Source organism: Embiotoca jacksoni, unplaced genomic scaffold (genome assembly GCF_022577435.1).
Source record: "Embiotoca jacksoni isolate LCO1_2020_lvr unplaced genomic scaffold, fEmbJac1.0.p SCAF_75, whole genome shotgun sequence".
Classification (NCBI taxonomy): domain Eukaryota; kingdom Metazoa; phylum Chordata; class Actinopteri; family Embiotocidae; genus Embiotoca; species Embiotoca jacksoni.
In genome coordinates this window covers 714024-727450 of record NW_027185431.1, presented here as the reverse complement: position 1 = coordinate 727450, position 13427 = coordinate 714024, and the positions used below count along the sequence as shown (strand labels likewise).

General features: G+C 50.2%; 1 protein-coding gene across 1 annotated transcript in view; it reads left to right on the top strand.

Annotated features, from left to right (window-relative positions):
• The window catches only part of LOC138215429 (melanoma receptor tyrosine-protein kinase-like), a 32300-nt gene extending 19126 nt beyond the window's left edge, over positions 1-13174 (top strand). The window contains exons 4-27 of the mRNA XM_069177568.1: positions 593-727; positions 797-865; positions 1467-1585; positions 1759-1900; positions 2590-2703; positions 3020-3146; positions 3725-3798; positions 4135-4225; positions 4456-4655; positions 4735-4867; positions 4952-5042; positions 6938-7095; positions 7171-7203; positions 7319-7463; positions 7624-7746; positions 7898-7996; positions 8398-8583; positions 9168-9323; positions 9462-9537; positions 9621-9767; positions 10119-10216; positions 10650-10793; positions 11144-11237; positions 11421-13174. Of these exons, the coding sequence (XP_069033669.1) occupies positions 593-727; positions 797-865; positions 1467-1585; positions 1759-1900; positions 2590-2703; positions 3020-3146; positions 3725-3798; positions 4135-4225; positions 4456-4655; positions 4735-4867; positions 4952-5042; positions 6938-7095; positions 7171-7203; positions 7319-7463; positions 7624-7746; positions 7898-7996; positions 8398-8583; positions 9168-9323; positions 9462-9537; positions 9621-9767; positions 10119-10216; positions 10650-10793; positions 11144-11237; positions 11421-11788 (3122 nt within the window). The 3' untranslated portion in view covers positions 11789-13174. The remainder of the gene's footprint in view (positions 1-592; positions 728-796; positions 866-1466; positions 1586-1758; positions 1901-2589; positions 2704-3019; positions 3147-3724; positions 3799-4134; positions 4226-4455; positions 4656-4734; positions 4868-4951; positions 5043-6937; positions 7096-7170; positions 7204-7318; positions 7464-7623; positions 7747-7897; positions 7997-8397; positions 8584-9167; positions 9324-9461; positions 9538-9620; positions 9768-10118; positions 10217-10649; positions 10794-11143; positions 11238-11420) is intronic.
• Positions 13175-13427: the final 253 nt, after the last annotated feature.

The window sequence follows — 13427 nt, the reverse complement described above, 5'->3', positions numbered from 1 at the left end:
GAGGAGAGGGAGGATGAGGAGGTGAAGGAGGTGAAGGAGGAGGGGGAGGAGGGGGAGGAGGAGGAGGTGAAGGAGGAGGAGGACGTCCCATTTCCTCCATATTCACGTTGAATTGTTTCGGATATTTAAACATGTATTTCCAGAAGTACTGTGTGTCTCTCTGTCTCTCTGTCTGTCTCTCTGTCTGTCTCTCTGTGTCTCTCTGTCTCTGTGTGTCTCTGTGTCTCTGTGTGTCTGTCTCTGTGTGTTTCTCTGTGTCTTTGTGTGTCTCTGTCTCTGTGTCTCTCTCTGTCTCTCTGTCTCTGTGTCTCTCTCTGTCTCTCTGTCTCTGTGTCTCTGTGTATCCCAATAAACCCAGTCTGATCCAGCTCAGTGGACCTTCTGTCTCCTCACATCCACGTTGACTTATTGTCTTAACTCTGAATTATTCCTGCTTCGGCAGCTTTGTGTCATCTCTGTCTCTGGAAACATGTCCAGCTCACGGAGGACAACGTGGACTTCCTGGTTGAAGACGTCCAGGACTCTTCGTCCCGCCGGTGGAATTCATCGACTCGACTTCATGACGTGTTTCTTGTTTATTTTCTGTCCTCAGAGATTCTGAACGGAGGAGTGAAGATTACCCACAACCCCCTGCTGTGCCACACAGAGACCATCCAGTGGTGGGACATCCTGGACGAAGCCAGCAGTCCCAGCATGGTTTTCAAGACGGACTCCTTTGCGCGTGAATGTATGCGGCGCAGCGACGAGGTCATTTCTCTGAGTCTGGTGTCCAGCGTTAATGATTGTGTGTTTCCAGGTGAGAAGTGCGACCGCAGGTGTGTTAACGACTCGTGTTGGACTGCAGGACCGGACGGCTGCCAGACACGTAAACACTTCTTCTACGTCAGCTGAGCTTCCTCCAGCCAGTCTCTGTGTCCTCTAGTCACCAAGCTGCCGTGTCTCTGTGTCCTCTAGTCACCAAGCTGCCGTGTCTCTGTGTCCTCTAGTCACCAAGCTGCCGTGTCTCTGTGTCCTCTAGTCACCAAGCTGCCGTGTCTCTGTGTCCTCTAGTCACCAAGCTGCCGTGTCTCTGTGTCCTCTAGTCACCAAGCTGCCGTGTCTCTGTGTCCTCTAGTCACCAAGCTGCCGTGTCTCTGTGTCCTCTAGTCACCAAGCTGCCGTGTCTCTGTGTCCTCTAGTCACCAAGCTGCCGTGTCTCTGTGTCCTCTAGTCACCAAGCTGCCGTGTCTCTGTGTCCTCTAGTCACCAAGCTGCCGTGTCTCTGTGTCCTCTAGTCACCAAGCTGCCGTGTCTCTGTGTCCTCTAGTCACCAAGCTGCCGTGTCTCTGTGTCCTCTAGTCACCAAGCTGCCGTGTCTCTGTGTCCTCTAGTCACCAAGCTGCCGTGTCTCTGTGTCCTCTAGTCACCAAGCTGCCGTGTCTCTGTGTCCTCTAGTCACCAAGCTGCCGTGTCTCTGTGTCCTCTAGTCACCAAGCTGCTGTGTGCGGAGCAGTGCAGCAGGAGGTGTCGCGGTCCCAAGCCGATGGACTGCTGTAACGAGCACTGTGCTGCCGGCTGCTTCGGTCCCAGAGCCACCGACTGTCTGGTCAGTTCTCGTCTCCTTCAACTTTCACACCTTCTTTGGTCCTTCGGCCTAAAATTTGCCACAAAAAACCCAAGATGGCGACGTCTGAAATGTGGGATTAAAAACCTGCAGCCAGACGCGTGTAGCCGGAGTTTAGAGGAGAAAGTGTTGAGTGTCTCTGTCCTCTTCTTCAGGCCTGCCGGCAGTTTAACGATGACGGAACCTGTAAAGACGCTTGTCCTCCTCTGAAACTCTACGACGCCAAAACCCACCAGGTGGTGGACAACCCCAACGCCAAGTTCACCTTCGGGGCGACCTGCGTCAAGGCCTGCCCACGTACGAATCCTCCAGATTATAACATCTTCCCAAATATAAATGTGTGCTCAGATGATCCCATCTTCAGGTCCTGGTCCAGGACTCAGGACTAATCCCAGTTTACTCTCCATCCTCCGGGTCTGAATCGGAGCGTGGATCACAAATAGGTCAGAAAGCTGCACATCCGGTCTGAGCTGGGAGGCTCCGCCCTCTTCAGCCACATTCACACGTTCATTGGTTCATTGTTGTTCATTGACTATCAAGTGATTCAGGCGTCTCTAGACCCCTCCGGAGGGGACATGTCCACTGGTGTTTCCCTGAATGCGTAGTTAAGATGTCCAGATGTCTTTTTAGTTGTTGGACCAACAGTCAAAAAACACAAAGAAATGTTGAGTTCACTGTCGTAGACAAATGAAGAAATTTACAGATATTGCAACCAGAGACGCAGCGCCACTAGGTGGCGTCTGTCCTGGACAGATCATGACTCCGACTACGTTTCTACAATATCCATGATAACTGTCAGAGTCACCCCCCCCCCCCCCCCCCACCACCACCACCACCACCACCCACACACACTTCCTCCCTACGCATCACGTGACCTCCTTCTTTGACCCTGATTTAACTGGCACTGACGCCGACGTCCCCTAGTGGGGTGACGGGTGTATTACAGGACGTTGGACAGAAGTCAATGACCCCCTGTGATCCTGTAGATAACTACGTGGTGACGGACGGATCGTGTGTTCGTACCTGCAGCGCTGGAATGTACGAGGTGGAGGAGAAGAAAGTCCAACGCTGCAAAGCCTGCGATGGACCGTGTCCTAAAGGTAGAGACACACAGAGACACACAGAGACACACAGAGACAAACAAAGACACAGAGACAGAGAGACACACAGAGACACACAGAGATAGAGGGACACACAGAGAGACAGAGAGACACGCAGAGACACACAGAGACACAGAGACACACAGAGACACAGAGACAAACAGAGACAGACAGAGAGACACACAGAGAGACACAGAGAATCACAGAGACAGAGAGACATAGAGACACAGACACACAGAAAGACCTGAGTACCGAACAAATAACCCAAACCAGTCTCCTCCTCTTCCTCCTCCTCCTCCTCCTCCTCCTCCTCCAGCCTGTGATGGACTTGGAGTCAGCTCACTGGTCAACACCATTGCAGTCAACGCCTCCAACATCGAGTCCTTCAGGAGCTGCACGAAGATCAACGGGGACATCGTCCTCATCTCGACGTCCTTCACTGGGTGAGACGCTCGGCATCTTTTCTCCCCGTTATTTGGGCTCAGTATAAAAACTAAAGCACGGGAGTAGTTTCTAAAAATATAGTGTCTTCATATGGGGACAAGGTTTTCTTTGCTTTATAAAAAAAACACGTACAAAGATTTGTTGAAGTAAGTCTGTACGCTCCTGAACGATGATGTACCCTGAAGTTTATTTGAACTTTTAAATAGTCCGATTATTGTTCAATATCAAACTGAAAATGTTATTAAGCATAAATGAACAAGTTTCAATAAGAAGTTTGATAAAGTTTTGTTCCCGTTCCACTTCTATCTCTGAGGATTGGCTCCTTCTTGTCTTCATGCTCATGTGTATTAAGTGTACTTTGCTTTTGCTGCCACTAGATGGCAGAAAGATGTGTTGAGCAGAATCTTTGTGCACATTTAGGAGACAGTTGAAGTCAAAGAGGTTTGAAGGTTTTTATTCTGAAGTTTGAGAGTAAAAGTTTTAATTTAAGTCCAAGAAGTATCTTCAGAGGAAACAGACTTTGATTGGCTTTCACAGGAATGTTTGAAGTAAAGGTTGTTTTGATTGGCTGTTGCAGGGACCCGCACTATAAGATCCCGCCCATGGACCCTGAGAAGCTGGAGTACTTCAGGACAGTGAGGGAGATCACTGGTAGGTTGGAGCTGGTTACAGCAGCTCAGTGAACAGTGGAGGAACAGGGAGGAACACGGAGCAGGAACCTCCATCAGGAAGGTCAACATCACTGAGTTCACCACGGTAACGCCGGTACGTGAACTTCAGTGATGTCACCATGGAAACCTGAAACTGGAGCAGAGAAACAGCAAATCGTTGTTGATCCTGCTGCTCTGTGATTGGTGCCTTGTGTGAACGGGAGTCAGATTGTGAAGTGCTGTACGAGTGCCGACTGTTCACCTGTTGAGGTTTTGTCCTCACACTCGGAGGAGGGTCGAAGAGAGCGCCGCTTCAGTCAGTGTTTGTGTCGTCCAGGTTTCCTGCTGATTCAGTCCTGGCCGAAGAATCTGACGTCTCTGTCGGTGTTTGAGAACCTGGAGATCATCAGAGGAAGAACGACACACGCGTGAGTCTCCGACACACGTATGAGATTAGAAAACTGATTTCCAGTCACTTGTTTTGCTCCAGACTTTCCTTCCATTGATCGCTTTGAACGCTCTTCCAAGCTCCGCCTACTCTCTACCATCAGCAGGCAGCAGCGTGGGCAGCATCAGTTACTCGTTTGTCCTTTGCAGGTTCCAGCTCCCCCTACAGGTCACTCAGTAAACAACCTGTGATGAACTCTTCCCTCCCCAGGCAGCACAGTTTGGCTGTGGTGAGGGTGAAGCACCTCGGCTGGCTCGGTCTGCGCTCTCTGAGGGAGGTAAGCGCGGGGAAGGTCCTGCTGAAGGACAACGTGGAGCTGTGCTACACCCGTCCCGACCAGTGGACCCGCCTCCTCCGGTCCAGAGACCAAACCGTCAGCCTGCGCAACAACTCTCCGCCCGACACCTGCGGTGAGTCCCGAGTTCACTTCAGCGTTTGGTGAGAGAAATGTTGCAGAAAGGAGAACGTGTCTTTGTCCTCCTCACGCAGAGCGGCAGAACCGAACCTGTGACGAGGAGTGTACCGACGAGGGCTGCTGGGGTCCGGGGCCCACCATGTGCGTGTCCTGTCGGCACTTTGACCGTAGGGGGCGCTGCGTGGCGCTCTGCAACCTGCTGCAGGGGTAAGAGAGATGTGACCGGGCTCACCGACCCGTCCCGACCCGACTCCACCCGTCCCGTTCTGATGTCTCTGTGTCCTCCTGCAGCGAACCCAGAGAGGTGGAGGTGAACGGCAGCTGTGTCCGGTGCCACCCAGAGTGTCTGCAGAAGACCGGAACCCCGACCTGCCACGGACCGGTCAGTCCAGCTGTGGTCTGATCGGACCGGCACATACAGTGGTGTGAAAAAGTGTTTGCCTCCTTCCTGATTTCTTTTTTTTTGCATGTTTGTCACTTAAATGTTTCAGATCATCAAACAAATTTAAATATTAGTCAAAGATAACACAAGTAAACACAAAATGCAGTTTTTAAATGAAGGTTTTTATTATTAAGGGAGAAAAACAATCCAAACCCACATGGCCCTGTGTGAAAAAGTGTTTGCCCCCTCCTGTTAAAACATAACTTAACTGTGGTTTATCACCTGAGTTCAATTTCTGGAGCCACACCCAGACCTGATTACTGCCACACCTGTTCTCAATCCAGAAATCACTTCAATAGGACCTGCCTGACAAAGTGAAGTAGACCAGAAGATCATCAGAAGATAGACATCATGCTGAGATCCAAAGATATTCAGGAACAAATGAGAAAGAAAGTAATTGAGATCTATCAGTCTGGAAAAGGTTCTAAAGCCATTTCTAAAGCTTTGGGACTCCAGAGAACCACAGTGAGAACCATTATCCACAAATGGAGAAAACATTGAACAGCAGTGAACCTTCCCAGGAGCGGCCGGCCGACCAAAATTACCCCGAGAGAGCAGAGACGACTCATCCGAGAGGTCACAAAAGACCCCACAACAACATCCAAAGAACTGCAGGCCTCACTTGCCTCAGTTCAGGTCAGTGTTCATGACTCCACCAGAAGAAAGAGACTCGGCAGAAATGGCTGCATGGCAGAGTTCCCAGACCAAAACCACCGCTGAGCAAAAACAACATTAAGGCTCGTCTCATTTTTTCCAGAAAACATCTTGATGATCCCCGAGACTTTTGGGAAAATACTCTGTGGACTGACGAGACAAAAGTTGAACTTTTTGGAAGGTGTGTGTCCCGTTACATCTGGAGTAAAAGTAACACCACATTTCAGAAGAAGAACATCATACCAACAGTAAAACATGGTGGTGGTAGTGTGATGGTCTGGGGCTGTTTTACTGCTTCAGGACCTGGAAGACTTGCTGTGATCAATGGAACCATGAATTCTACCGTCTACCAAAACATCCTGAAGGAGAACGTCCGGCCGTCTGTTCGTGACCTCAAGCTGAAGTCAACTTGGGTTCTGCAGCAGGACGATGATCCAAAACACACCAGCAAGTCCACCTCTGAATGGATGAAGAAAAACCAAATGAAGACTTTGGAGTGGCCTCGTCAAAGTCCTGACCTGAATCCTATTGAGATGCTGTGACATGACCTTAAAAAGGAGGTTGGTGCTGGAAAACCCTCCAATGTGTCTGAATTACAACAACTCTGTAAAGATGAGTCGGCCAACATTCCTCCACAGCTGGAAAAGACTCATTGCAAGTTATCACAAACACTTGATTGCAGTTGTTGCTGCTGAGGGTGGTCCAACCGGTTATTAGGTTTAGGGGGAAACACTTTTTCACACAGGGCCATGTGGGTTTGGATTGTTTTTCTCCCTTAATAATAAAAACCTTCATTTAAAAACTGCATTTTGTGTTTACTTGTGTTATCTTTGACTAATATTTAAATTTGTTTGATGATCTGAAACATTTAAGTGACAAACATGCAAAAAAATAAAAAATCAGGAAGGAGTCAAACACTTTTTCACACCACCGTATACAAACACATATACAAACAAATACAAACACATAAGTGCTGTATAAATGTTGTATGACGGTCAAAGTTTCTGTCCACAGAAGACTTAATGAATGAATGAATGAATAAATATTTGGGTTTCCATGACGCTCCACTGAGCCTCCAACCAGAAGTCCTGTTGAAACACAGCAGCTTGTTCATCTTCTTCAGCTTGAGATTTAAGAGTTGAGGATGTCCAGAGTGATGTTTGACCCCGTCCTCCCTGCAGGGTCCAGATCGGTGCTCCCAGTGCTCCCGTTTTAAGGATGGCCCCCACTGCGTGGCTCGCTGCCCCCACGGCGTGCAGGGCGACGGAGACACGCTGGTCTGGAAATACTCGGACGGTGCCGGCCGGTGCCGGTCCTGCCACCAGAACTGCACCCAGGGGTGAGATGCCACGGCTTGGTCTGCCGAGCCGTCTGATGGCGGGACGTTGACTGACCTGTGTTTGTGTGTCTGCAGGTGTTCGGGTCCGGGACTGTCCGGATGCATCGGGTAAAACTTCCTGTTTGTGTCCTCAGCTCAGAACACGTGAACCTGCACGTCGTCTCCACCCTTCAAACGTTTGATTGCACTGTTTCTCTCCGGATGATATAAACTCTCCTCACAGCGCGGCGACACACTCCACGCTGGCGGTGGCCGTGGTCGGAGGGATGCTGGTTGTCGTCATCGTGTCGTTGGTCATCTTCGTGTTGCTACGGCGACGGCGAATCAAGAGGAAGAGGACTCTACGCCGCCTGCTGCAGGAGAGGGAGGTCGGTGTGCATTTTCTGTTCCAAAACTGACAAAATATGATGTTAATTATCACATGAACGGGTTTCTGAGACCGTAATGAGGACGAGAAGTTGACTGAAGGGCTGAAACTCACTCTGATCTCAAATCTACGTCGTCTTGTTTTGTGATGCTGCGTCGCAGCTGGTGGAGCCGTTGACTCCGAGCGGTCAAGCTCCGAACCAGGCACTGCTGAGGATCCTGAAGGAGACCGAGTTCAAGAAGGTCCGGGTGCTCGGCTCCGGGGCCTTCGGGACCGTCTTCAAGGTAACCGGCTTCATTTTCAAAGTGCACCACCGTCGTCCAGATGGAAACGTCTCCGCAACTTCTGTTCCTGCCCGGTGATTCAGTAGAGAATGGATGAATTCAGGACAAAATAAAGTGGTGTGTGTGTGTGTGTGTGTGTGTGTGTGTTTAGGGCTTGTGGATCCCTGAAGGGGAGAACGTGAGGATCCCAGTAGCCATCAAAGTTCTCAGAGAGGCCACATCACCCAAAGCCAACAAAGAAATCCTGGATGTGAGACGTTTGTTTTCCTGGATTAGAGTTGATTCTTCTTTTTCATCTGCGAGTTCCTCCCCCTCCTCTTCCTCCTCCTCTTCCTCCTCTTCCTCCTCCTCCCCCTCCTCTTCCTCCTCCTCTTCCTCCTCTCTCTTCTTTTCCCTCCTCCAGAGAATCGTTATTACTTACACGTGTTATCAAAGTTTTTATTAATGCAGTTTAATATTTTCTTTATTATAAATAAATATCTTCATTAGTTCAAACTGGATAAAAAGAAAACAGTTGACCTTTGACCTTAAAGGATAAAATGAATTACTAAAGGCAGACCTGTGCAGCCTCTGGCTGTGTTTTCGGGACATCTGGTGGTTGTGGATGTTTCTGGGACACGTTTCCGTGACGACCGTGTTGTTTTGGTGCAGGAGGCGTACGTGATGGCGAGCGTGGATCACCCCCACGTGTGTCGGCTGCTGGGAATCTGCCTGACGTCGTCGGTCCAGCTGGTGACCCAGCTGATGCCGTACGGCTGCCTGCTGGACTACGTGCGACACCACAGGGACCACGTCGGGGCCCAGTGGCTCCTCAACTGGTGTGTGCAGATCGCCAAGGTGAGCCGAGTCCACGAGAAGAGCTGCCTCCTCTCCGCCCGCGGCGGCGGCCGTCTGCAGCTCACTGTAAGCCTGCTGAGGCCCATTAACCTGAACACAGCAGGAAGTCTTAATCTGCTCCAGTGGTGGGAAAATCACAAACAACAAGCTCTCGGGCTCATCCGCTGTTTGTGCACTCATTCAGACCCCCACCTCCACCACCCCCCCACCTCCCCACCACCACCACCTGTATTGTGTTTTTCTTCCTGTGTTGAACTCAGAGAAGCATCACGGAGCTCAAAGTGATAAAAAGAGTGTAAAGTGACGTATGTTTCCAGAACAGACCGTCTGTGACTGAAATATAGAACAAAGAACACATCTGCCTTCAAAATAAGAGCTTTACATGTTTTAAATCTCATTTATTCAAAACTAAAACTAAGTTCAGTCTCTTCCAGCTGGAAGTGTGTCTTCTCTTCTTTTGCAATAATCAGGGTAGAAACAAACAGCCAACAGAACTCAGAAATCACCCTGAACTCTGTGTGTGTGTGTGTGTGTGTGTGTGTGCGTGTGTGTGTGTGTGTGTGTGTGTGTGTGTGTGTGTGTAGGGGATGAACTACCTGGAGGATCATCACCTGGTGCATCGGGACCTGGCGGCGAGGAATGTCCTTCTGAAAAGTCCCAATCACGTGAAGATCACCGACTTCGGCCTCGCGAAGCTGCTGACGGCGGACGAGAAGGAATACCACGCTGACGGAGGGAAGGTGTGTTCATGCCACGCGCCGCACACTCGTCACAACACCTGCACTTCCTGAACCTACGTGAACATCTGGATCCCCGAAGTGTTGCTCACCTGATTTAAAGATGAGCAGCCTGTGTTTGTCCCTCTCTGCTCTCTGTAGGTTCCCATTAAGTGGATGGCGTTGGAGTCCATCCTCCAGTGGACCTACACCCATCAGAGCGACGTCTGGAGCTACGGTGAGCCACCCGGTCCGGTTCTGATTGATTCTGTCTCTTTGGACGCGTGTTGGTGAGTTGTCTCTGACTCCGGTGGTCTGCAGGTGTGACCGTGTGGGAGCTCATGACGTTCGGCTCCAAACCGTACGACGGCATCCCGGCCAGCGAGATCTCCTCGGTGCTGGAGAGGGGCGAGCGGCTGCCTCAGCCCCCCATCTGCACCATCGACGTCTACATGATCATGGTGAAATGTAAGAGAAAGACCTGGTTCACAGTCAGAGACGCAGCAGCATCGTTAGGGGCGTGTCTGTTTGATTGACAGCCAGCTCGTCCAAATGTGGTCTCTTGTGGCCAAATTGTCAGAAAACAAACCGACGGGTGATCTGGTGTCAGCTGATCTCGTAGATAAACGCTGAGCACCGCAGAAACTAAATATGTTCAATCAATCAGTCAAATAATACAATTTGTGGCCTCATGGTGGCATCAGAGGAAAAGTCCAATTGATCCTCAGGCGAGCATGAATATCTGAACTAAATAACGCTGTTTCTTTTTGACCGACGCTGCCGTCTGCGTGACTAACAGGAGAACGTGTCCCTCTGCAGGCTGGATGATCGACCCGTCCAGCCGTCCCCGCTTCAGAGAGCTGATCGCACAATTCTCTAAGATGGCCAGCGACCCGTCCAGATACCTGGTGATACAGGTACACCAGTGATTCCTCACTCTCAGTTTTATCCATCATTTCTGTTCATAATACTGAAACACGGTCCTCACCAAGTTAAAGTGACGAACTGTGTCCCTGCATTAGTGACCAGCTCCAGTGTGAGGCTGTTTCCATGCAGGTCCGCTGGTTTAGTTCAGCTCACAATTCATTCCTCAACCTTTTATGTAAAACTTGCTTCGTTGTGTCAAACACAGAATTCAGTTCAGTTAAATACCAAACTAATAGAAATAAGGAGCATGTGCAGCAGGTCAGAACCGCCCGCTGGGTCTGGGCAAAGTTAAACTATCTGCAGCCTTATAGACCCAAACTGGGTCTGTTTGTAGTGTCTTCTTGTAGTCAACGCTGACAGTTAAAAGGGTTGGACAGTGAATAAAATGTGGTGAGCTGTAGACTGAACACTGTGGTGTCCCAGGGCGACCTGCCCAGTCCCTCCGACCAACGCTTCTACTCTCGCCTGCTGAGCACCGGCGACACGGAGGACGTGATCGACGCCGACGAATACCTGCTGCCTTACAAGGGCCTGGGTAACCATGACAACCACCACTGCAGCGCCACGGTAAGAACACACACACACACACACACACACACACACACACACACACACACACACACACACTCAGCTCAGTGTGTTTAAAGTCTCGTTCCGCTTCTTTCTACGAACGAGAAGAGAAGTCCGTTTTCTTATGAAATGACATCTTTAAACTAGTTTCAGCGCCCCCTGGTGGGTGGACGCTGGCGTCACTGGCACGTCAAAGTAACCAGTCCACATGCACTGTTACTACCGGCCACCAGGGGGCGGAACAACACTCATTTGGTTGATGAGCTGTTTTTGAAACTATCCATGTCTACGTCTTTACGTGTCCCCCGGTCTGTACGGACTCGTCTCACGTCAGTGTCTCTCGACAGAGCGGTCGTCCCGTCAGAGAGAACAGCATCGCCCTGCGGTACATCACCGATCCAACTCACAGCGCCACGGACAAAGAAGACTTCATCGGCCACGGTACTCATCACCAAACATCGTTCACACAAATCACATATCAGCGACGTGTCCTAGATTTAGAAACACTAAATAAATGGTTAGTAGGTAAACAACCACAGACAGAAAGACCCCCTCCAATGAAGAAGTAAATAAATCGGTCAGGGAGTCAACAACAGAATAATTCTGCTGCTCTTCCTCCTCCAGAGTACATGAACCAGAGTGTGAGTGAAACCAGCCGCAGCAGCCAGCTGTCGGAGGTTTTAAATCCCAACTACGAGGACCTGAGCCTGGGCTGGGGTGCCGCCTCGCTCCCCCCCCCGCTGGAGGATCGGACACCCGCCGACCATCTTCCCTTTGGACCCCAATATCTGAACACTGCTCAGAGCTCGCTCCCCGTGGTGGCCAGCGACAGCCTCGACAACCCCGACTACCAGGCGGACTTCCTGCCACAGAGCACCACCTCCACCCCCACCACCCCCGCAACTTTAACCACACACAGTTTGTTCCTCCCTGCGGCGGAGAACCTGGAGTACCTGGGTCTGGGCGCTGCACTGCACGCTCCTGTCCGCTAGGGGGCAGCATCGTTTTATTGACCTGTTTTACTGTCAGCTCTTCCAAGGAAACGCTGACTCAGCATGTTCCCTCTGATCCAGAACAGAACCTGCACACTGACTGTTGCTCAGCGGCACGTCACTCAAACCAACAACCATCTGGCCACAAAGCAGACGTTTCCTGAAACTTTAAACTGTTCTGCAGGAACCTGTTTGACAAGTGGGACCAACGAAACAGCCCAAACTGACTTCAGGTCTTTGACCCCTGAAACAGACTCGGTTCTCAGCAAACGATGAGCTCGGTTAACCGTCTCGGTCCAGAAGGTCTGGGAGTAACGGACTAAAACAAACTTCTTTTCACTTTGTTCTTCTTTCCTCTGCATTTTTTTCCTTCTCAGCATTTGCATGAATTGGCTGAACAGAAGCAGTGTCCCAGCGGGGGGTCCATCCTCAGCCTTCCATTCAAACCCACAGAAAAGCTCAAAGATTCAGGTTTTACAGTCAATCGGTGAATAAGAGGATTTGATCAACCTGAAAGCTGCTTCAGGGGAAAGTTTGTGTTAAAATGGGAGCAAAACATTTTAAAGTGACAAATGGACATTTTCTAAATAAGCACGGACGTTTAAAGATGAGCAGAAGAGATCTGGATTCACTAGTGAACTGAACCGGAGCTGATTTCTTCCTCACTAGAAGAAAAGAATCTCCTGGTTCCTCTGATCAGTGTTGGTGGTCATGAAGACTGCAGGGTCCCGGATTCAGCAGCAAGTTGGATCCTCTGCTGCAGGAAGCACCAGCAGACACACCGGCGCCCCCTGCTGGTGCTGTGGAGGTTCAGCAGCTCTAAAATATCTGCCACAACCACAGAGGACAGAAGAGCGCAGATTCTTGTTAGAACAGATATTTGATGTTATTATGACTTTTTGGTGTGATTTTACACACTCACACACACACACACACTCACACTCACACACACACACACACACACACTCACACTCACACACACACACACACACACACTCACACTCACACACACGCTCACACATACTCACACACACTCACACACACTCACACACACTCACACTCACACACACAATCACACTCACTCACACTCACACACACTCTCACACTCTCACACACGCTCACACATACTCACACACACTCACACACACTCACACACACACACACACACACACACACACACACACACACACACACACACACACACACAGACTCACACACCCTGTACAGAGTGTAAAGCTGTGATGAGTATTTCCACACCAGAGGAGAAGCTCCGTGTTGATGTGCTGAACTGAAGGTTCAGTGATTCCAAAGAAGCAGCCGAGATGCTGCGATTCGTCAGAGTCCAACTTTACTAAACTTTACTGCAATAAAACTCCACCTTCGTCACGTCAGCCTCCTTCGTTCTTCTTCCAGAAAACCGGCCGGTGTTTCAGTTGTTCCGATGTTCCGATGTTCCGGTGTTCCGATGTTCCGTTGTTCCGATGTTCCGATGTTCCGTTGTTCCGATGTTCCGATGTTCCGTTGTTCCGTTGTTCCGATGTTCCGATGTTCCGTTGTTCCGGTGTTCCGGTGTTCCGGTGTTCCGTTGTTCCGTTGTTCCGGTGTTCCGTTGTTCCGTTGTTCCGATGTTCCGTTGTTC